This window comes from Notamacropus eugenii, chromosome 3, assembly GCF_028372415.1.
Source record: "Notamacropus eugenii isolate mMacEug1 chromosome 3, mMacEug1.pri_v2, whole genome shotgun sequence".
NCBI classification, from domain to species: domain Eukaryota; kingdom Metazoa; phylum Chordata; class Mammalia; order Diprotodontia; family Macropodidae; genus Notamacropus; species Notamacropus eugenii.
Genome location: NC_092874.1, coordinates 266,399,140 through 266,423,391, shown reverse-complemented (window position 1 = coordinate 266,423,391; position 24,252 = coordinate 266,399,140). Strand labels below are relative to the sequence as shown.

General features: G+C 37.2%; 1 protein-coding gene across 4 annotated transcripts in view; it reads right to left on the bottom strand.

The window, feature by feature from the left end:
• The window catches only part of LRRIQ1 (leucine rich repeats and IQ motif containing 1), a 297,422-nt gene that overhangs the window by 64,300 nt on the left and 208,870 nt on the right, over positions 1-24,252 (bottom strand). For 3 of the 4 annotated variants that reach the window (XM_072655502.1, XM_072655503.1, XM_072655504.1), the window contains 2 exons: positions 21,423-21,558; positions 19,463-19,526 (listed from right to left, as the gene is read on the bottom strand). In XM_072655502.1, the coding sequence (XP_072511603.1) occupies positions 19,463-19,526; positions 21,423-21,558 (200 nt within the window). Of the gene's footprint in view, positions 1-19,138; positions 19,209-19,462; positions 19,527-21,422; positions 21,559-24,252 lie in introns of those variants that run through there. The other variant, XM_072655505.1, reaches the window with a different exon arrangement.

Sequence of the window (24,252 nt, the reverse complement as noted above, 5' to 3'; positions counted from 1 at the left end):
TACTCCAGTCTTAGCCTCTGAAGTAGCTAGAATTATAAGTCACCATGCCCCAATCAACAATCACTTGTCAAGCACCTACCATGTGTCAGTCACAATGTTAGGGATTGTGGATATAATAGCATAAAAGAAATAATCTCTGTTCTCAAGGAGTTTATTAGGGAACAACTTGTATACATACAAGAATATATTAAGTATATTCAAAATGGAGTAAGTGGGAGGTGAGTACTAGATCAATGATTTTAGCAGCTGACCAATGTAGGTCAGCACTGTAGTGGGTAAAAGTGTTTGATTTGGATTCAGGAAGATCTGAGTTCAAATCTAGGAGTCAGATACTTATCAGCTGTATAACCTTGAACATGTCACTTACCCTCTCTCTACTTCAGTTTCCTCAACTGTAAAATGGGGACAATAACATCTCAAGATTGTTATGAACATCAGAGAGAAAACATCTGCAAAATATTCTGCAAACCTTAAAACATTCTCATCAGTTCTCATGTTGATTGTCATATCTACCTTTTCTGCCCCTAACTTTCTGCTGACTGTTGAGGTTTAAACCCAGGGATATCAAACACTATTGGAGTTTCACGATATGTTGTGGTAGAACCATCTCAAAGAATTCAGTCAGACCACGTCAAATCCAAGTATAGGCATTTATGGAGATTGACACCTTTCATGAAACAGGCTAAGTTCCAAGAGAAACCAGCAACTTCAGAGAAAGCAAGATGAATTTTTATAAGGTGAAGATGCAATTATATAAAAGAAATTTATATAGAATATAAGAATATGATTAATATTAAAAAAGCAGGAGGAGTTTGTTATGGTACTAGGTAATGGAGAAATGGTCCCATCTATGGTTCAGTGGTTAAACATTCTGGTCATGATGCCCTCAAATTGGCTAGCTATTGTGGTCCTGTCTGGTCATTATAGTAAGGCGATTCTGTCTTGGGCTAGAAGGATGAAGTGATTGTGATTGACTATAAGAACACACCTGTTCAACTATGTGGGAATGGGTCTAGGGGCAATAGCTAGGTAGAGGCAGTGGTTGGGCTCCCATCACATGGACACACCTGCTGTTTCTGTGGGAACTAAGAGCTCAGGAACCCACCTGTTGTTCTAGTGAGCAGTGAGGCATATATGAAAAGTTAGGACATTAGGGGTGGGGGGGGTGGTAGGTAGATATAGTGGATCTGTAATGAAGTTAGAATTTTGGGGCTGGGGCAGCTCTATGAGGACTCCATCATATCTGTAGAAGAAATGTGATATATTCATACACACATACATGGTAATATTTGGAGGAAAGGCAATGTCCTAGTAACTGGATTGATTTAGAAAGGCCTCATGTGGAAGGTGTTATTTGAGGTAAGTTTTAAAGAAAACTAAGGATTCTAAGAGATGGTGGTAAGAAGGGAGTGCATCTAAGGTATGAGAGACAGCCTGTGCAAAGTCACAGAGTGAGGAAAGCAGATATTTAGATTTGAAAGTCATTACTCTCATTTTACAAATGAGGAAGGTGAGATCCAAGGATATAATTCAGTGACCTGTGCATGGTCATCCAGATAAGTAAATGTCAGAGGTATGATTTGAAAATAATTCCTCTGACTCCATAGGCAGTATTCTTTCCATTATATTGCAATGACTTCTGGGTAAAATGTTGTATGTAAGGAAGGTGGCCAGTTTGACTTCACAGTAAAGTGCATGAAGGGAAGTAATGTATAATTATAAGGTGAGAAATATAGGTCAAAATGAGATTATGAAAGGTTTTAATTGGCAAACAGAGGATTCTGGATTTGTCAAAGAAGTAATAAGAAAGTTACAGGAGTGTATTGAGCAGGGGAGTGATATGGTCAAGTCTGTGCTTCAAGAAAGTTGCCTTGGCAGTGGTAGACTGACCCTTGGGTCAGAGGGGAAAAAACAAAATTTTGATTCAGTAATACAATAATTTAGAGTCAAACAATGGCATAGGATGATTCTTACATGCCAATTTGAGAGACTAAAGATAGAAGGTATTCAGATAGTAAAGCAGGGATAGTAGCAAATTAAAAAAAAAAAATAAGTAACCAGAATCTGGATTCAGGGTTCAAAACCAGCATAACAACAAGCACTTGAGTTCCACAAAAAAATTCCCTCAGTTTTCTGTATTCATCTTTCTTCCCTGTGCGTGTATATGCTTTTATGCTTAGTTCAGTTGACCCTGACCTTCAGCTCCTTTTTAAATGGCTGTAGCTGGACAGCTCCATGCAAATAGCTGTCTTTATGCAACAGCGCATAGAAGCTATTAAAAGTTGGGAAAGTTTAGGGTAGAAAGACACTTAAAGCTATGTTTTCTACAGAGTAGCTTCCCATCATGTTTTCCCTATGTGAAATTTTTCATCTATTTTAACTCCCTGAAATTTTATTAATTTGACATCATTAGAGTTAATAAACCTCCTCTTTTAAAATACATATACCTTTGGGAGAGAAGTTAAGGGGCTATCACTAATTTAAAGGTTGTTATTTGTCTTTCATTGCTAATTTGACATCATTAGAGTTAATAAACCTCCTCTTTTAAAATGCACATACCATTGGGAGAGAAGTTAAGGGGCTATCACTAATTTAAAGGTTGTTATTTGTCTTTCATTCTCAAAGAGGGCCATGACCTCAAGAAGACGATGCCATGATTTGCAACTGAATGGGTTTTAAGTGAGGGAGGGCTGGGCAAAGTTACTTTCAAAGTCTCACTTTCTCTGATCTGGTGCAGTGGGAGACCTTGGCCTATTTTAAGCTATTTCAGAATTCTCACTTGGACTGAGGCAACAACACCATTTAGTGATTGGACCCCTGCCATCCCTTGGCTCCCTTCTGAAACAGCCCCAATCACTCATGTAAACCTGACTGTGGATTAATAATCCATATTTATCTGATGCTTTACAGTTACAAGCTTTCCTTCCAACAACTGTTTGAGACTATTGTTATCTACATAGTACAAATGGATAAACAGAATGTCAATGAAGTCAAGACACATCTAACAAGAACAAAAACCAGGATTAGAACACAGATCTAAGGACACATGTGTGTTCAGGGCTTTTTCCACTACATCATGCTGTTCTTTCAATCAATTTAGTCAGATTATGTTCTACCACACACTGACAATGCTGATGGAATGGAAAGGTTGGTTGGGGAGAATGTTCTCTGCTGATAATCTCAGACGTTGCAGGGAGTATGAATTTCATGATTGCATCAGATCATAGACTTGAACCCACAGAAACTACCTAGCCCAACCCCTTAATTTTACAGATGAAAAACTTAGGCCCAGAGAATTTCATAACCTACTCGCTCCAGGTTATTGTTTCTCCCATCTAGAATCCCTTACATCACTGAGTTTTCACTTCCATGTCAGTCCTTTAGATGGTGGCATTACTGAGAAAATCTGGTTACTGATTCTGGTTTCTTCTTCTTCTAGGATGCAACTTGGATCCAGCCCTCACTTTTTTTTCCCTAGGAGGTATTTCCCACAGGTTTCATGACTGCCTTAATTACCAGATTGTATTGGGGGAGGAGAGTGGCTATAGGAATTCAAAGAAAGGGTTCCTAAAGACAAGTATCAATTTCAAAATTTTGTCCAGGGCCTGTCCTTCATTCCCCAAAATATTTCATGCAGGAAAGAGGAAGAAAATTTCTTCCTCTTGTTCCTTTCATTATTCAATTCCTTGCCCAATGAATCCCATCAATAGGATTTAGTGTAATAGAGTTTAGCTATTCACTATTCAAGTTATCATTTCTTTTTTGGAGTTGTCTTTTAGGTTGGCTCCATGGGAAAATTAATCTGACTCCCAAGCAACTAATGAGGAATTGAACTTTTGGAATAGCAAATAATAGAACTGGCAGAGTTGGTCCCATGGTGCACCAAAAGGAAACAAGAAATATGAATGGTTGTTCACTCCATTTTCCAGTGCTCAGAATGATTATAAAGAAATAGACAACAAAGAAAATAAATGCAGTTTATTAACCAGCATCTTCTTTAGGGGATGAAGAAGAAGAGATATTCCAAGAAGAATTTTATAACGTTCCATAAATTAAGTCAACATGTACCTTGACAACTGAGGATTTCATAGGGAAAGTGAGTGACATAGAACAGGATTCTCAGGTTCAAAGCCAGGGAATTGTGAAAAAGATCAATGCTTTAATTAGACTTCAGAAAATGTCATATCTGTAAGGTTAGGGGCACAAGCACCAAAGGTACAAGGCAACAGTGAAATGGACATGAGGCATCAAAGTTTTGAAGTCAGAGAAACTGGATTCAAATTTCACCTTTCTCCCTACCTGTATAACATTGGGCAAATCTCTTAATGTCTCTGGATCTCACTTCTCTCATATATAGGTAGAAGACCTAGGGGCTGGTTTTCCTTCCCAGTCCAGTTGATATAATCATAGAAAGTAACTAACAGACAATAGAGATATTAATGTATTAATATGTTAAATGAAGTGCAAATTATACACACACACACACACACACACACACACACACACACACACACACACACATACACACACATATATATATATATATATATATATGGAGAGGAGGAGCTGAGTTACCTAGCTACCAGGGTCCCCATCCAGGCAACTGCATCTACTCACAGATTGTTGTGTTCATCCTTTGCCATCAGAGAAATGATGATGTGACTTGCACTTGACTTTGTCCTCCTCTCCTGTCTTCCTCCCCCTTCCCTTACTTCTACTCTTCAAAGGAAGGTAAATTTGGATGGCCAGAGGATGCCCAGTTAACTTGGGGTTTACTGCTTAGATTTCTTTCCTTTCCTTTCTCCTTCCCTTCCCTTTCCTCTCTTTTCCTCTCCTTTCCTTTCCTTTCCTTTCCCAAAGCCTTAAATGTACTACACTCTGAAGCTTATAGATTGGACAACACTAGGCTCCTTCCCAAGCTCCACTTAAGGGCTGTTTTCTGGATCCTCCTGGCTTAAGAGTGATTATCAATAGTAACCATTGCTGTTTCCCTCCCACCCTGATGTAGTTATTTTTCTTTGCCTACTTCTTAAACAGGCCTATTCACTGAATGGACTTTACTTCACCCTAAGTGAGTACCATGGCCTAAAGGGGTCAAGATATTCCATTGCATCCTGGGTCATCTCCAGTAATCCTGATGAATATCTGGTCACTGGATTCAGATGGCTCTGGGGTTGGTGACCTTGCACAGTCCTCCCTCACACAAAACAAAGTTAAATGCAAGTCATGTCATCATTTCTCTGACGCCATGGTCTTCTTCAGAAACGAAAGACAAACACAACAAGAACAATATATATGTATGTGTGTATGTATACCCTCCTATTCCTTTATAAATCAGGAACTTTTCCTGATTGAATTAGAAGGGTGACCTGCCATTGGCTACTCAAATATTGGTCATACTTCTAGTGGCCTTTAAAAAAGCCAAGCTTGCCAGTCATAATGAGAGATGACATAGTCTAAGTAGTAAACAGCTTTGTGGAATGTGGCTGCTGTGCTTCTAATGAAGGGCAGCAATGGGTAAGGGATTCTTTCTCCTTTTTGATCCTATGGCTATGGCATCTTGTAGCAGAGCTACTCACCTAGAAGGAGACAACAAATCCAGCCAAGAGACAGAAAGAGTGAAGAGACAGCTGGTGGCTGGCAGGAAGCAGCTTTGAGGAATTCAAAGCCTTGTCACAGAGAAAAGAGTCAATAATGGATTCTGGGAAGATTTAGCCAGAGCAGTTGGGAATTATGCTGTGGAAAGAAGTGAGCCCAGGGTTCCCAGATGAGGGATTTGTGCCCAGAGGGAAGCAATGTGAGAACACTAAGAAAAGAGAAAGGACAGTGGGACACCACACCACTGGAGGCACAAATTGTCCTATGTGTTCCCTACATATGTCCCTCCCAACTGGGATGTTCAGAGTTTGTGCATAATCTTCACACTGAAAATATGAAAATATTTTCATCTATCAAACTTTGAAGTCAGAGAAAGTGGAAAACATTCATGATAGGAACACTGTATAGTTAATATTCTCATTGTTCCATTTTAGAAAATAGCTTACCTTGGAGATAACTTGCTCATTTACTATTAAAGGTAAGAATCCCAGTAGGTGCTGATGAGCTATAGTTTTTATGAGTATGGAGCTACAAACTAGACTCTAATCCTGGGAGAGTGGCCATGTTCTAGGAACCCAAAAGAAAACTGAGAATGTAAATTGCGGGAGAGAAGTGCTACATCATAGAGGCTTTATCTATGATGTGTTTTGGTACCTTCTATGTTGGCAGGGAGTCAACTTTTAATATGCCTGTGCAAATTTGAGTGTATGTGAAGATTAGTAGCTGGGATTATGCAACATGAAAAATGAGGGGATAGTTTCAGGATCTTGACTTCCTTTAAACTCTAAATCCAAGAATTCCTATGAACTGACTTGTTAGCATTTACTAGCAAAGATAACAAATACTAATTTAGTGGCTCCTTTATGCAAGGCACCATTTTGATATATGCTGGGGCAGCCAAGATACACCACATACATCTTGACTGTATCCTCCAAGGATCATCTGTTATAGACAGAAAAAAGCAATGTATAGGAAAAGGGTAGAGCCAAGATGGAGCCACAGACAGAAGTACAGCTGATTGCTCCCCTGCCCCATTTCCTTGACAAATACCTAGAAAGTACCAAACCAACAAGTCCTGATTGAGAAAATTCAAGAAAACACAGTGAGTCATTTTCCAATCCAGGCTGGCTGTAGTAGCAATCTAGAGTATACGAGGTCAGCCCAGACATTCCCATTGTAATTTCGAAGTGTCTGGCCCTAACATAAAGTCTAAAGTCAGGAAATAGACTGGAAGAATCAGCAAACAAACAAAAAAAAAGAATCACAGAATTAAAAGCTATTATGGTGACAGGGACAGGCAAGACACAAACCTAGGAGAATGATTCTGAAAAAGTAAAACAAAGCTTCAACCAAGAATACAGCTTGAGTACTAGTTCAATCAGAATTTATGATAGAAATGAAGAGTTTAAAGGGTTTTAATTTCTTTTTTCAATAAATGTGGCAGAGGAAAAAAAATGGAAAAACTGAGATCTCTGAAAGAAAGAAATGGAAAATGAATGCACAGATCACTATAAGAGTTAAAAAACAAAACCAAACCAAATCCTCCACCAACCAACAAACTGCCTAAAAATCAGAATGGACCAAAGAGTAGTAAAGACTCCATTGGCCAATAAGAAATATTAAAGACTAAAAATCAGAAGGAAACAGGAGTATCTTATAGCAAAAACAACTGACATTGAAAATAGATCAAGGGGAGATAACTAACTGAAAGTCAAGACCAAAACCAAAAAAAAAAAGATATCATCTTATTGCAAGAAATTTTAAAATTACCCAGATCTTTTAGAAGCAGAGAGAAAAGTAGAAACAGAAAAGATTAATTGCTGATTTCCTGAAACCTCCAAAATGAATACTCCAAGAAATTTCTAGTAAAACTCCTGAACATCCAAGTCAAAGAAAAAAATACTGCAAGAAGCCAGAAAGAATCAAGTCCCTAGAAGTCATATCAAAGTCACACATGACATAGCAACCATCACTCTAAAAGAGCAGAAAACTTAGAATACTATATTCCAGGGGGGCAAAGCATCTAGTGTTACCCCCAAGAATAACTTACCCAGTAAAACTGAGGATAATTCTGTAGGGGGAAGGGGGAGAGATCTTTAATGAAATAGAGGATATCTTCCAAAGATTCCTGATGAAAACATAAGAACTGCTTGACATTCTAAAATGTAAACATAGAAATAAAAAAAATATATAAAAAAGGTAAGCATGAGCAAACAATCATAAAGGACTAAACAAGGAAAAACTGTTTATATTACAATATGGGCAGATGATGCATGTGTCCTTGACAAACCCTCTCATCATTGGTAGTCATAGGGTCTGAGAGTAGTTCTGATATGTTTTAAGGATCTCAAAAGAACAGCAGAATGGAAAGGAAGGAAAAGGAATGGGGGAGGGTGAAATGGAAGGGGCAAAAGAGAGGAAAGGTGGGGAAATTTTCTCACAAGATCAAAGTACACAAGTAGAAATCTATATAAATAAGGAAGAAAGAATGAGTGGAGTGGTTGATTCTTGAACTTCCCTCAGATGAAGGGAATAAAAGGAAGGAACAACATCTAAGCAAAACAAACTCCAAGGATGTACACAAGTATTTATAGCAGCTTTTTTTGTCTGGTGGCATAGAATTGGCAACAATGAGAGTGTCTATTAACTGAGGGATGGGTAAATAAGTTATGACATATAAATATGGTGTGATACTCATATTGTAAGAAATGATGAAAGAGATAGTTTAAAAAAATAAGAAAACATATAAACTGATGCACAGGGAAGTAATAAGATCCAGGAGTATAATTTGTAAAATAACAACAATATTATAAAGACAAGGGAGTGGAGCCAAGATGGCAGAGTAGAAGCAAGGACCTGCTAGAGATCTCCCCCCAAACCACTCAAAAAACCTGTAAAAAATGATTCTAAACAAATTCTAGTACATCAGAAGTCACAAAATGACAGAATGCAGCAAATTTCCATCCCAAGACAATCAGAAAGGTCAATAGGAAGGGTTTATCACATTGGGCAGGGAGCAGAGTGAAGTTTGGCGTGGGCCGCCCAGTGCTGACAGAGCTGGAGCAGGCCTCACGGGACTGAATCACTGGCAGCTGCTGAAGTTTCTAGTATTCTCAATCCACAAACACCAAAGACAGCTTGGAAGGTCAGTGGGAAGGTCTCTCACCTTACTGAGAAGGGAGAGTGGTCTGGCCCCAGCCCCAGTTCCAACCTCATCCCAGCCCCAGCCCCAGGATGGCAACAGTCACTGCTGAAGTGGAAGCTGCTTCTGGAGCTCTCCACTTAACAAAGAGCTCAAAAGTCAAGTAACTGGTTGGGAAAATGAGAAAACAGGAAAAAGAAACAGACTATAGATTCTTACTTTCTTGGTGAAGAGGTATTTCCTCATGTCACTGGTGATGAAGAAGATCAAAACATACAAGGAGAAGAAGACAACAAAGCCAAAATTCCTACATCCAAAGCCTCCAAGAAAAATATGAGTTGGTCTCAGGCCATGGTAAAACTCAAAAAGGATTCTGAAAATCAAGTGAGAGAAGTAATGGAAAAACTGGGAAGAGAAATGAGAGTGATGTAAGAAAATCACTAAAAATGGGTCAACAGCTTGCTAAAGGAAACTCCCCCAAAATGCTGAAAATAACACCTTTAAAATCAGACTACTCCAAATGGCAAAAGAGGTTCAAAAAGCCAATGAAGACAAGAATGCCTTAAAAAGTAGAATTGGTCAAATGAAAAAAAGAGGTCCAAAAACTAGAATGGAGCAAATGGAAACTAAAGACTCTATGAGAAATCAAGAAATTATAAAACAAAACCAAAAGAATGAAAAAATAAAAGACAATATGAAGTATCTCATTGGACAAATAATTGACCTAGAAAATGGATCCAAAAGAGATAATTTAAAAAATTATTGGAGGACCTGAAAGCCATGATCATAAAAAGAACCTAGACATCATCTTTCAAGAAATTATCCAGGAAAACTGCTCTGATATTCTAGAACCAGAGGGTAAAACAGAAATGGAAAGATTTCACTGATCATCTCCTGAAAGAGATCCCAAAAGGAAAACTCCTAGGAGTAATATAGCCAAATTCCAGAGTTGCCAGGTCAAGGAAAAATACTACAAGCAACCAGAAAGAAACAATTCAAGTATTGTGGAAACACAATCAGCATAACACAAGATTTAACAGTTTCTACACTAAGGGATCAGAGGACTTGGAACATGATATTCCAGAGGTTGAAGGAGATAGAATTAAAACCAAGACTCACTTACCCAGCAAAACTGAGTATAATACTTCAGGGGAAAAAATGTAACTTCAATGAAATAGAGGACTTCCTAACATTATTGTTGGAAAGACCAGAGTTGAATAGAAAATTTTACTTTCAAATACAAGAATCAAGAAAAGCATGAAAAGGTAAACAGGAAAGAGAAACCATAAGAGACTTATTAAACTGTTTACATTCTTACTTGGAAAGATGATATTTGTAAGTCACGAGACTTTTCTCAGTATTAGGATAGTTGGAGGTAATATGTGTGTGTGTGAAAATATATATATATATATATATATATATATATATATATATATATATATATATATATATATATACACATATATGGAGAGAGAGAGACAGAAAAAGACAGAGACAGAGACAGAGAGAGAGACATAGGGCACAGGGTGGGTTGAACATGAAGGGATGATATCTAAAAAAGAAAATTGAATATTGAGAGTAGTGTACTAGGAGAAATAGAAAGGGAGAGATAGAATGTAGTAACTCATCTCAGATAAAAGAGGCAAGAAAGAGCTTTTACAATGGAGGGGAAGAAGGGGAAGATGAGAGGGAATAAGTGAGTCTTCTTTTAATGAGGTTTGGCTTCAGGAATAACAGGAATAACATACACACTCAGTTGAGTATGGAATTTTATCTTACACTACAGGAAAGCAGGGGGGAAGGGGATAAGAGAAGGGAGATAATAGAAGCGATAGTGGATTGGGGGAAGGGGTAATTGGAAGCAAATAGTTTGGTAGAGGGACAGGTCAAAGGAGAGAACAGAATAAATGGAGGACCAGACAGGATAGAGGGAACTATAGTTAGTCTTTCACAATATGACTGTTACAGAAGTGTTTTGCATGATTATATATGTATAATCTATATTGAATTGTTTCCCTTCTCACTGAGAGTGGATGGGGAGGGGGGAAGGGAGAGAATGTGGAACTCAAAGCCTTAAAAATGAATGTTAAAAATTGTTTCTACATGCAACTAGGAAGTAAGATATATAGGCAATGGGGTACAGAAATCTATCTTGCCCTACGGGAAAACAGAAGGGAAGGGGATAAGGGGGAAGGGGATAGAAGAAAAGGCAGACTGGAGGAAAGGGTAATCAGAATACATGCTGTCCTGGGGTGGGGGGAAAGGGAGAGATAGGGAGAAAATTTGAAATTCAAAATTTTGTGGAAATGTTGAAAACTGAAAATAAAAAAAAATGAAAAATTATAAGGACAAAAAACTATGAAAGACTTAGAACCTCTGATCAATGCAACAACAAGCCACAATTCCAGAAGTTCAAGATCAAATGTATTACCTATTACTCTCTGAAAGGGAGGAGATGAAATCAGAGTACAGATTGAGGCATATTATTTTTTTTCCTTTGCATGTGGCCAATTTTGATTGATTATATGGGTTTATCACAGGGCTCCCTCTCCCTTTCTCAACTCAGGGGAAAATAGAGATGGTGGTATTGTTGTTCGGTCTCTTTGGTTGTGTTTGATGTTTTGTGATCCCATTTGGGGTTTTCTTGGCAAAGATACTGGAGTGATTTGCCATTTCCTTCTCCAGCTCATTTTACAGAGAAGGAACTGAGGAAAATAGGGTTAAGTGACTTGCCCAGGGTTACACAGCTTGTAAGTATCTGAGGCCAGATTTGAACTCACAAAGATGAATCTTCTTGACTTCAGGCCCAGCACTCTATCCACTGTACCACCTAGATATCCTCAACCACCTACCTACCCAGGGAGAGGTGAGAGGGAGCAAAGGTAGGGATTTGCTGATTGAAAACAAATTTAATTTAAAAAGCAACAACAAAAACAATACAAAAGGGAAGGGAGGAACACAGAATATCACAGCTGAGTCACTCCTAGCTTCTTGGAAGCTAACCTTGTTGTTCAGTCCTGTACTCTCCCAGCTGCACCATAAAATCTTACAAAAGAGGGGCTGGTTTTACCATTATTCCCTTGTTCCACACTATCTTGAATACTTGCCTCTTCCTAGGCACAGGTGCAAATAGTGCCTCAGAATTAATCTCTAGCTTACATCAGCTGTGTTTCCTCACCCTCAACATCTACTGCCTTCAGGACTTTTAAAGGTACTCCACCATTCCTTCCTTCAAGGAAGGATGCTGTGATCTCTCCATGTATCTGTCATTCATGAACATAGGGCAGGAATGTCCTCAACCCATTCCCCAGCTTGATCCACTGAGCCACACCCTCAATGCCTTCCTCCAGAATTTACAATCTGTAAACTTGGTTGTAGTAGAAAGAATGCTGGAAAAAGACTATGTGTCCAACTGAGGAATAGCTGAATAAATTGTGATATATACATATAATAGAATATTTTTATGCTATAAGAATTGACAAATGCAAAAGGACACAAAGACAGAAAGACATTCGAAATTATGTAGCATAAAGAAAATAGAACCAAAAGAACAATATGTGAATTGATTATGACTTCAAATAATATCAAAATTAAACGAAAAGAAATTGAACAAAAATACATAGAAAAAATAGAAGGGGACACAAAATGTGATATTAAAGCCTATAGGAACATTTGAAAAAAAAAAAAGAATAACGGAAGTTTGTTTTCACAGCCTTTTTAATTAGTTATTTGATGATCTGTGTTGATGAATTTAGACTATAAAAATATCTAGCCCCCAAGCCTCCCAAATGTCTTACAAATACAAGTGACCAAAATTATATTGCATTCCTATCAACACACTACCCACATGTAAGGATGTTTTTATTTTAATTTTCAAAAAGCTGGGACAATTTACTTTTTTGTCCTATGCAGTTTTCATCTATGATTTCTTGAAATACGTAACTCTGGAAACAAACAAACAAACCACACTTTAAAAAAGCCCATTATGTTTCAAATGGAGCTACTTGACTATGCCTTTAAATCCAAATCACTCTGGCTTTCATTAAATTGACAATAATAGCCCCAGCCCAAGTTTCTGTGGTTGAGTGTTTAGATTTTGATGGTTTAGAATGAGTGTGAATAGCAATTGTTTTCTGGGTTCTGTCATAAACTGTGAGGGTCTTTTCCTCCCAGACTGATATTTTTATGATGGTAAGTTAGGCCATCTTTTGTCTCAATTCTTACCTAGTCCTTAGTCACTGAATGGGCATAGCTTCAGACAAACTGAGACCAGGGAAAGACCTACATTTAGGAAGATAAGCTTATCCACTGCATCCCAGGCCATCACTACTTCTCTTGACTCTTTAAGCTCTGCATCATTTAAATCCAAAATCATGCCATCACACTCAAGATGACATTGGTCCTCTTCAAGAAAGAAGGATCAACAACAACCACAATGGACAATATTTTTTTTTTCAAAGAGTCAAAGCATTTGGGTTCAAATTCTGACCATTCCATTTAGTCACAAAAAGTAGGTGTGGCTTTGAACAATCCACTTAACATCTCTAGGGTTCAGTTCCTTGGAATGGGATATGCCAAGCAGTGTGCTAAGCACTGTGGATAAAAATATGAAACGGGCACATTCCTGTTCTCAAGGAACTCACGTTCTAATTGTAAGATATAATACATAATATATGGTGGGTACAAGGACGAGGACCAAATGGGGCTTTGAAATATCTCCATTAGAGAAAGGGACTTGGGCCTCAGCATCCAGCTTACAGGGAGTGATGTGGTACAGGTTCTGGAATCCCCCTTGAACTCTCCTTGAATCTTCCCACTTGATCTGGCATTTGCATGAGGCCATAAACCTTCCATTATCACTATGCCCAAATCTCTGTTACCCTTAATCTAGCCTAGCCCTCCACTGTCTGCTACCTAGGTACTGCCTTCAGCTATTTCCCACCCTTAATCTCATTCTCTAGGTTCCTGGACTCTGACCTCTAGTTACATTAAGACCCTCCCTAAATCCCTCCTCTAGTCACCCCAGACTACTAGACCACCCCTATTGTCCTTCCCTTAGTCTTTCTGTATGTAAGAGCCATCTTTTCTCCATGAAAATGCTCAGATTCAGTGTAGCTCAGGTTCCATCTCAGATTCCATCTAGCCAGACTCCATCTTGCCCACTTGCTTGTCACAAATCTTTAGATTCCTTGAGTCTACCCAATATGGTGAATCTTTAATAAACTTTGTTTTTCATTGGCTGAAAGAAGGCTTGAGTCGAATTCATGTGGGTGTTGACCCAGCATGCTGGAATTTTGGGGTCCTAAACACCCCTAACCTCAACAGGGGGGCCTTCCACCTGGAGGAAATGGGGCAATTAGGCAGTGAATTTCATTTGGGGAAGGGAGAAGACTACGGTCTGAGCAGCAGCAGCAGGTAGTATTGGTCTGCCTTCCTGTTGCCCACTGGTAGGTTGGGGGGAAGTAAGGGAAGTCCTGGTATGAAGGTGGCTTGTCCAAATCCTCAGTAGAGCAACAAGTGTGCTGGAGTAGGAGAGGTGAAGGTACCTTCACTTAGAAACTGAAAGGCTTGGGCAAGATGATCTCTACCGTTGATGACAGCTTTAAATCTATGATCCCATTGTCTCATCTACTTCATAATCTTCCTGTGACCTGAATGAGAATGCTGGAAAATGAGGAAGAGATGTGGAATTCCATATATTATCAAACACTGCTGATGGTATATACCACCAAGGAACACTCACAGAGGGCCTAGGAAGGACTTGGTTGCTGGCAAGTACTGGTGACCTAGTCAAGTCATATGTGTCCCAGTAACAGCAAAGAAGCATCCACTCTTCACTAGTCCCCTGTTCATTAAGTATCTTTGCTGTGAAGTCAAAAGTACCACCTGTAAGTGATGTGGGTTGAAACAGTGCCCTAAGAGTTAAAATAATATTGACTTTGAGAAGCCCTTGGTGCCCTAAAGTCTCCCTTTACCACAACTTCCCCTTATCCTGGACCATATAATTCCCTGTCCCCACCCCTCATCCTGGGGAATGGGATTTCCTTATCTCCATTCTCTTGTGTCATTCTTAGTCCTCACCCTGTGACTTTATTTTGCAAGACTTCCCCTAGATCTCCAACACCCACAAGGAAACCCTAAAATCATCCTATATAAGCCTAGCCCTTTTCCTACATCATTGCCTTTGTTTAGCTCCTTGCTAAACCTCAGGCCTGCTGCTTTTGCATCAGTAAAGCTCCCAATGGCTACAGAGAAGGTCTAAGTGAATTCATTCACATTTTGAACCAGGTCTCCCATCTCTCTCTTCAACAGAAAGTGCCACTTTTATACTGCAAAGACAAGTTCTACATTTCTGGCTGAGAATATGGTGTTCATAAATATAAAACTCATACAGAATTCATAAATAGCTTGGGTATGAAGTGCACTGTGATGCCATAGGCATATTAGGCCATAAGCAAGGCCAATTTGGCCACATATATGCGGTGTAGCAGTGTAGGAACTTCTTTGTTACTTGATTAACACTTCTCACCTAACTAAAAGCCTGTGGTAGGAGGTATAGGTGCAATTCTAGCCTCTTGGGGATGAATTTCAAGGACTGAAACCTAAGACCATAAGCTGTGGTCCCTCTCTGGTATTACCTGCAGCAGAAGCACTTGTAGTTTAAAAGCTACTGTTTTAGATTACCATAATATTTCAGATGCAACGAAGAGACAAATTCAGGTAACATTCATGAGAAGTAGTCTGAAATAATGAAGATGGTCCTGTAATCTAAGGGTGATGGTTAATTTATCACAAACTCTTCTTTCTCAGCACACAGACTGCAGGGGAACAAACAGGAACGCACTCTTTTTTGGTGTTCTAGCATCTATTACAGCTTTTCTCACAAGGCTACATTACTTTATGTTCAAAAGCATACAGTCAAATCATGAGGAGAGATGATGGATAATTTTTCTCATCTGTTTGGTCTCAAGTTGCCTGCCAGCATGGCATTATGATGTACCCATATGAACTTTTCTTGGAATTGCAAGATTTTACCTTTTTCCAGTGTAAATTGGATAGCATTGATTTGACCTGACCTTTCAAAATGGATGAACTCATCAATGTACATACGATCTCTGTATTTCCCCCTTCCATGGATTATTCTAGGACCACACTCTGTGACCCGGATTTCTTCTAGGAGGTACATTCTTAACTTTAGTATAAGAATTTCCCAAAATGAAAAACGAAAGAACCAAAGAACGTCACCATCAGAACGCCTCAGTCAAAAGTCGTTCCTGCTACTTTCCAAATGACAAAATCTATTCACGCTTAAAAATGTAAAAGGGCAGGGCTGAGCCACACAGACCAATCCGTACCTCTTGAGAAAAGGCAACATCTCCTTCTTCTGTTCCAGTAAAATGTACAAGGAAACTACAAGGGACCTCAGCAGATAGATAGAGACTGCTCCTTCTAAATCTTATCATTCTTTATGGTTGGACAATTGACTCCTACTTTAAAGACTATAAGATCCTACATTATTCATTATGATTTTAAAATAACATTTGACTTAGCAGTGTGGCCTGGAAGGCTCTCCTTAGAGAAGATGGAGATCATGAAGATATAGATGCTGCAAAAAAAATTCCATGATATATAGTAATTGAAATACTTTGTTTAATCATAGGTGGAATAACAGCACTATTAAATACTTAAATGGCACCAAGAAATATATTAAATACTGTGCCAAACTGCAGAATTAAGTACTTTAGTGGTTGGTTGTCATTTCCTTCTACCACTCAGATTTCAGTTTCTTCTCTGGGATTTGTCAGGTGTGACAAAGAACATTTACATTAAGACCCTCCTTAGGGGCCAACCTTCAGGAGATGGAACTCATGGGAGGTGCTAAACACCAACATTTATTTTCAGCAAATGTGCATGCCAATCACCATGAAAAATCTCTGAAATTACTCTGGTGGAAGATAATGAGGGTGGCAATGGCTGTGAGGACTTTCTAGACAAAGGGGATTTAGGGAAAGCAAAAAGGCCAGGGGCAGCAACGCATGCACCTAAATTGTGGCAAGTCTGCTAAAATTCAATATTCCAACAGACTGAAACAGGTGGATGTAATATTAATTAGAGAGCTAAAGATATTCCCCACCCATTGATGGGCCTGCCTATTAAGGGAAGCTTGATTAGAGGAGGTCCACACCTTTGGTTAATTTCTATTGAGGTACTGGATCAGAAGGTCCTGCCCTCCAGATCTGAAAAGTGTATAAATACTCTGAGGTGAGGGTTTCTTTTGGGGCTTACTCTTTGGAAGTGTTTGTTTGGTCAGAAGAGATTCTGGGCAGCTGTAAAAGAGCTTTTAAACCCAGATGTTGATGCTTCCCTCTCTGGTAACTATGTATATAATGATCAGACAATTGGATCTCTCTGTTGATCTGTGATGTATGTATTGCTTATGATCAAACTGTTGGAAGCTCTGTCTGTTGATCTTTGTTTCTCTGTATTTTCTCTGAAGTTTATGGTGCTGGTTTTTCCTCCTGAATCAAGTAAATGATATATGTGCTTGATTAAAGTGATTGCTGACCCCTCCAAAGTTGCTTTCCTTTTAGAAAAGCAGATCTAAGAACCTGTACAGCAGACCCTCCTGTGTGTGTCAGGGTCCCTGTTGTTACAGTCAACATAACCTTTTTTACTTACCCAGTATTAAAATCTTAATTCCTGAAGCCTAGAACTTGCCTACTAGCAACCTTAGACTTGATTTTGGTTCCAAAGATAGTCATATGCTATCGAATTCAAACACTTCAAGATGGTAAATACCACCTAGTAAGGACCTAGAAAGGACTTTTGTTGTTGGTGAGTGCCTGGTACAATGGACAGAGTGATGGACCTGAAGTCAGGAAGATGAGTTCAAATCTAGCCTCAGACACTTAATAGCTGTGTGACCTTGGACAAGTTTCTTAGCTTCTCTCAGTCTTTGTTTCATCATCTATAAGATAGAGATAATAATAGCATCTGCCTCCTCCCAAGGCAGTTGTGAGGATCAACTAGTTTCAGTAAATGCCTTTGCAAACCCTAAAGTGCCATCTAAATTCTAACTATTACTGTGGCTTTGCACAAGGCTTCTTTCTACTTTGGATACCACTCCTGACTTTGGCATTTCAGTGACATTAGCTCTCCCCAACATTAGCTTTTTCCTCAGATACAGCCACTGATTTAGATCTGTTCAGTTCCCAGACATGGATCCTGCAGCAACAAGTTTCTGCTTGTTCATTCTATGACTTTGCCTGCCCCATATCCTCCTGGCCTGCCTCCTCCTCATACATGGCAAAACACCCCAGCTGAAATTCTCCTCTATGCCCTAAACTGTGAAGCCTTGAACAACACGAATAAAACCAAGGAAGGTGCAGCTGCAACCACAACTATAGTCTCTGCCAAGTATGGGGACCATAGTGTACTCACTGGTACTGAGGAAAATGTTACTAAGTTCTAAACAGAGAAACAAGAACACAGATAAATAAAAGCTTTCTTACTGACTGTAATGTTTTCCAAGGTCTCCTATTTGCCAATGACATCATCATGATGAAACTAGGCTTCAGTATACTACCTAGCTACCTCGGTGATATGTATAGAGACATGAAAGAGACTGATCCAACTGTCCATACTAAGAAAGATAGTGGATGAAAAGCACAGTATTCAGTTATGACAAACAATTAGATGGGAATGTGTATACTGGACAAATGTTGCAGATAACTAAAGAGTTGGGCCAGAACTGAGTCATGGGACGGTCAAATTAGATTGCATTTGGGAAGCCAAATAGGACTACCTTTCATGATTTTAAATTGATTACTCAGACAAAAATTCATTTTTTTAATACTAAAATTTTCCAAGTGATACTGTGAATTTTGAATAATAATATTAGAAGCATAAAACACAAATATCCTAAAGCACATAGGAAAGACACATGGTAGATATGAGCAGCCTACAGAACGTTATGAACAATGACTAGTATAAGAAATGTCATTTAAACACACATAATCCATTAGGCTGGATCCCTGCTCCCATTTTTTGCACGCACTTTTGTACGTGAATTGAAATTGTAGGAGAATGTTCAAATTGTCAAGGAAAAAATCAAGAACAAAATTCAACAAACTTTCAAAAATTGTCAAGGAACAAAAACATTAAAAATATACATTACACATAAAATTCTGAAATATTAAAATTCCAATCACTTTTTAGCACTTTCATAATCTATGTGATGACGAATTTCTTATCCTATTATTCTTTATCCTAAGAAATTTATCCTACATCAATTTTAGGCCATAGTAAAAACTAAAAGTATCACTGTCATGAAATTTAATTAACTAGATTTTGTTTATTGTTAACAATGTAATGTATTCATTGAAAAAATCAAAGAAATAATTTATTTAGCCACAATTTATTCTAAGTTGAATGAATCCCAATTTTAAGCAATACAGTGGTTCTCTATCTGAAAATAATGCAAATAATACATGACTTTAGTCTTGTTATAATGAAAATACATTATCTTAATAATATATTAATAAAAACATATATTCACAGTTTTTAAAGCATTATTTCAATATGTCATTTTGATATTGCTCAGAAGTAGTTTCAGTTGTGACATTTTTGTAGTTTAAACAAATTATAGACATATTTTTAAATGTCAGCTATTGAGTATTGGTGTCTGCAACATTTTACTGTAACTTTAAACACATTTCTTACCACAAGTTGAACTCGCCCACCATTAAGTACATCTGGATCTAACGCAGGCAAGAAGTGAGTCTGGCTGTATAGTGACAAAAGCAGAAAACGTTTTATATTTTAAATGTAACAAATTACATAATGGAATTTCATATTTTAAAATTTTGTAGAATTATTTTGATCAAAGAATTGAAAATTTCATTAAACTACATTTTGGCAGAAACAAAACACACAATTTTAAGATATCAATTTTTATGCACAGTTTTTCCCTTGAAAGTAGCATGAAATTTAAAAATTCCAAATAAAACTTTTAATCACCAAACAAAAATCTGAAGAGACAACTCAAAAAATAAAAGTTGATAATTCTTACATAATATAGAAATTTTACATATTTAACTTAGCTAACTTACATCACTTTATTTCTCTTTGGAGAAAAAAGTCTCTCAGTTTGAAACAGCTGTAGGACATTTCATGCATTCTCCTAATACATATAGTGAACTTCAGTTCTAAAATTAGGGAAAATCTCTAAAATATAGAAACGGCATAGTCCCAACAATTACCTTTCATAATATATTTTTCCTTATAAGACCACTAGCTAGACTTTTGTAAGATCCTAGTAAATAAAAAAAATCTATGAAAACCTATTTCTTATGTTTTCTTTTGAAAAAAATACTAATTATAAATAAGAAAATTTGTTAAACTTTGACATTCAAAAGTCTTCCTGAATTATCTTGAATTATCTATTTCTCATACAAATTTTATATATATACAAATTTTTGTACTAGATTTTTATATTAGGTAATATAGTTAAAGAACTATCTACTGTATATGTACATTATCGATGCTATCCATATGGCATATGTAAGATGCAGTATTATCCAGCATGAAAATAAAATAAAACAGACATGATAATTACATAGAATCCTTAATGAAATAACAATGAGCCTTAGAAATTATACTAATGTCAAGAACTTTTCCCTACTTCTTTGGCTCAAAATAAATTATGGTAATGCTGATTCAGAATATAAAATGCTGAAGCAACGTGACTCTTTCATTCTTCCAAGCATATGATTTCCATTTTCTTTAAGAGGAATTACATGGAGAGAATTGACCACATATGAGCAGAATCAATTAATATACATTATTTAGAGAAGTTACATTTTTGCATATTCTGATTCTATTGTTGTTAAACATAGGACTGAATAATTATAGGCTTTTGCATCCATTCAATTTGTTTTATAATCCACAACGACAAGAAATTCAGGCCTAATATTTCAAAACCAGCTTCTGTTTTTGGATACACTACTGGTTTATATCTACAACATCTGTCTGTACATTTAATAATAGGATCATAGGGTTTCAAGTGGTAAAGGACATTAGAGAACACCTAATTTAACCTCATTTGAGAGCAGTAGAAACCTAGAGAGGTTCTGTGACTCTTTCAAAGTCATATAGGTAGCAAATGGGAGCATTAGTATTTGAACATTTAGCTAAAAGTTCAGAGTTCTTTTCACTACAAATTGTTGTCTGCATGTTAAAAAAAAAAGTTCTGAAACTTTTTGTGGAACGTTGTTCTTCAATTGTCTGAACTGTTAGTTTAATGGATATATGGACACCTATCTTTTCTTTTTCTTTCATTATCTTCTCTTTTCTTTTTTTGCCTCTTTTGACACATTATATTGTAGACTGACTACAGTACAACATAGTTGTCTTAGTTTAAGGATACTGTATGTTGCATTTTTCAAGCATGATTCCTTACGCAATTTATCTATTGGCCTTCCATTATTAAAGAAACTGAGTTCTTCGTGATCATTGAAAGGTTATTAAATCAATTCTGTATGGGGGTCTTTGCATAACCTAACCATGTGGTACACTGGCCTTTGGCTATAAAGCCATGTTTGTTTTAGCACAATTAACTGAGGTTTCACATTTCATGATGTATTTACAAGACAAAAATCTAATTGAAAGGAAATGACCTCACCATTTCACATTTCTGGGGCAGGTTGTTTCATAACTCCCAACTTGTGTATGGAGCCATTGGTAGGTCAGCTCTTTGCTCCGCTCAATTTTTTCATTTGAAATTTGAACATATGCACTGTTAAGTTCATCTTCATCAACTGGGGAAGAAATAAATGAATAGTATGTTTAAGAAAATACCAAAGACAAAGGTTAAGAATTCTTTGTTTTTCTGAAGTAGAGAAGATTTGAACTTCCATTACTTTTTTTTTTTATTAGTCCTAAGCCTACCTTTTTGGGAAAAAAAGGAAAAGTCACAAGTGAGATGCTTTTTCCCTAAATGAGCCCACTTCTTGGTGATGTTAGAGTGATTTTTCTAGAGCTCAACAATTCTCAACAGGGTCCTTATTCTCTGAAATTCCTGTTTGAGCCTTGTTCTAAGGTTAACGTATAATTGTTATCTCATTACATTGGCCTCATTAAAAAAAATAGAAATAGCATCACAACATTTGAAACAGAATTAGAATTTTACAGAAAGAAAAAAAAAAACCTTTTTCCACAGGATAATCTAAAATCTCATTCCAGGATAGAGTAACATATTTTGATACTGAAGAAAATAAATGTACTCAAGTTAATATATACACGTGTAGGCATGGCAGCTTAAAATGTTTCATTTATTTTTCACAGAAGCAATTTCACGTCAACTGTATTGCCTATTTGATTTTCTTAAAATTACAGTCATTTATATTATTGATCTTTTGTTTCAATGAAGTCATTTCCCATATACAAGTCATTATTTTTGCGACATTCAAGTTCTTTAATCAATAGAGTAACTATTACCCTGGAAAGGAGGGGATTCTGTTTCTTCTTTCCCACCAGCCAAATAATCTAATTGCTGTCCCTGGGTGAGATGAAAAGAAGAGAGACTAAAATCCTTCCTCTCTTTTGCCATTCATATTTCTTAGTGCCTTTTTAATCTTCTTTAAACTTGCTGCCACTCATTTCCTATTTTGTTAAGTCTAAAGTAAGAGATATAATATCATATTACTAAACAATGTGCTTCCCCCTTATACTTTTACTATAAATTGTGAGTCAAAGGGGAGACAAAAGGAATTATGTAAACATATGAAATCTTTGAATTATCTTTAAGATTCTCATTTCCATTGCCTTACAAACAGGTTGGCCTGAAGTTACATTCAATTAATGACAAAGTCAACTGAAATGTATATCTCTTAAGAATTCTCTTTGTCTTCCATTTCTACGATTCTAGACAAATATCACTTGCAGTAAGAATACTTCCATCCCATGTGGTGTAGTGTCAGCAAAAAACACATTTAGGGTCTCTGTGGAAGAGTGGATTATTTGAGTCATTGAAGGAGAACTGAATTTTCTAGATATACCCTTAGATTGTTGCTTTAGGGTGCTGTGTGTGTGCAATTTGGATTAATGCTGGAAAGCTATGTAACCTGGCAGCCAGGATTTTTTTTTCTAGTTAATTATCCGTAATGGAGGTTTGGGATAAACCCATGATTCCATCTCTTTCTATAAAAATAAACTCATTATTAAAATGAAAATAGAAAGATTAGCCAAATTTATTCCCAAAGAAAGTTATATGAAAGGAGATAACATTTTTAAGGCATTAAAAAAAAAGAGATATAAGTGCACTTATATGCTCAGATGTTTCTAACACTATTTAATTTACCAATTATTATTTCTACTTGAGTCTCCCTTGGGTTGTCATTTAGAGACCTTGGATTATAACTTCCAGGCACTGTACATTCACTCCAGGTATCAGTCTACATGGTAAGAAGGATAGTTCTAAGTGTCTAAGATACTTTTAAGGAATTTGACCCAGAGACTTGGAATCATCTTCTAAGTTTGTGGTATCTTTGCTGCTGCTTGAGGTAGTATATTGATGCCAATGTCCCAGTTCACCTCCTAAAACAGTTACTCTAGTTTGTTGCTCTGAAGGACAGATTGCTTTATTCTTATCGAAAACTTTCTACTTAGATACATGAGATGGATTGATATGTTTAAAGGTCCTAAGAAGCCATGGCTGCTGTGCAAAAAAGAAAATGTAGGAGTTGGGAGGCAGGAAATTGAATGGAAGCATTTTTTTCTATCAAAATGGCAGCAGTGTAAAATGTAAATTGAAGAAATACATGTGTAACAGAAGTTTTAGTAAATGCCCAAAATGAAAGTCCCCATCTAGGAGACACCGCAGATCTGCCTCTGGGAAGATACATGGTAAACGCATGGACATTCACTGTTGGCCAACCATGTGGCTGAGATCAGCCTCTTTCCTCAGGCTGCATAGTTAGAACTGGCTGCATCTTTAAAACTACTTGACTGGGATAGTCTCTTTTCTCTTCTTATGATTTAGCATGTTTAGCTAACCAACATTCTTTGTTGTTTTGTTAATCTCTTTGTTGTTTAATTTGTTGTTAATTTCTTCTTTAAAAAAGGAAATACTTTTTTTTTTTACTTTGTTCATATAGTGGGAAAAAATCCAACTTTAATTTTCTTCAGTATTAAAAAAATAAACAAAATAACTCGAGACAGTGTTCACAGCAGGTACTGGCATGGACACCATACAGTAAGGAAGGAAAGAGTCTGAGGACCACTTTCCCTTTCTCCTAGGCCAGCTGACCCCAGTAAAAGGGGTTGGGGTTTTGGTCGTGTTTCATTTGTCCTTTATAGTTCTGGATGCAAGGAGTTCAATCCTGGACCCAGAAGCTTTAACCTTGAGAACCTTGGAGCCCAGGTTTCCAGGACAAATGTTACAGCCAGCTCTACGGAGAAACAAACCCTGAGAAAGTGGGATTTTAAGGATATAAACTCAGGGGAGAGCTTTC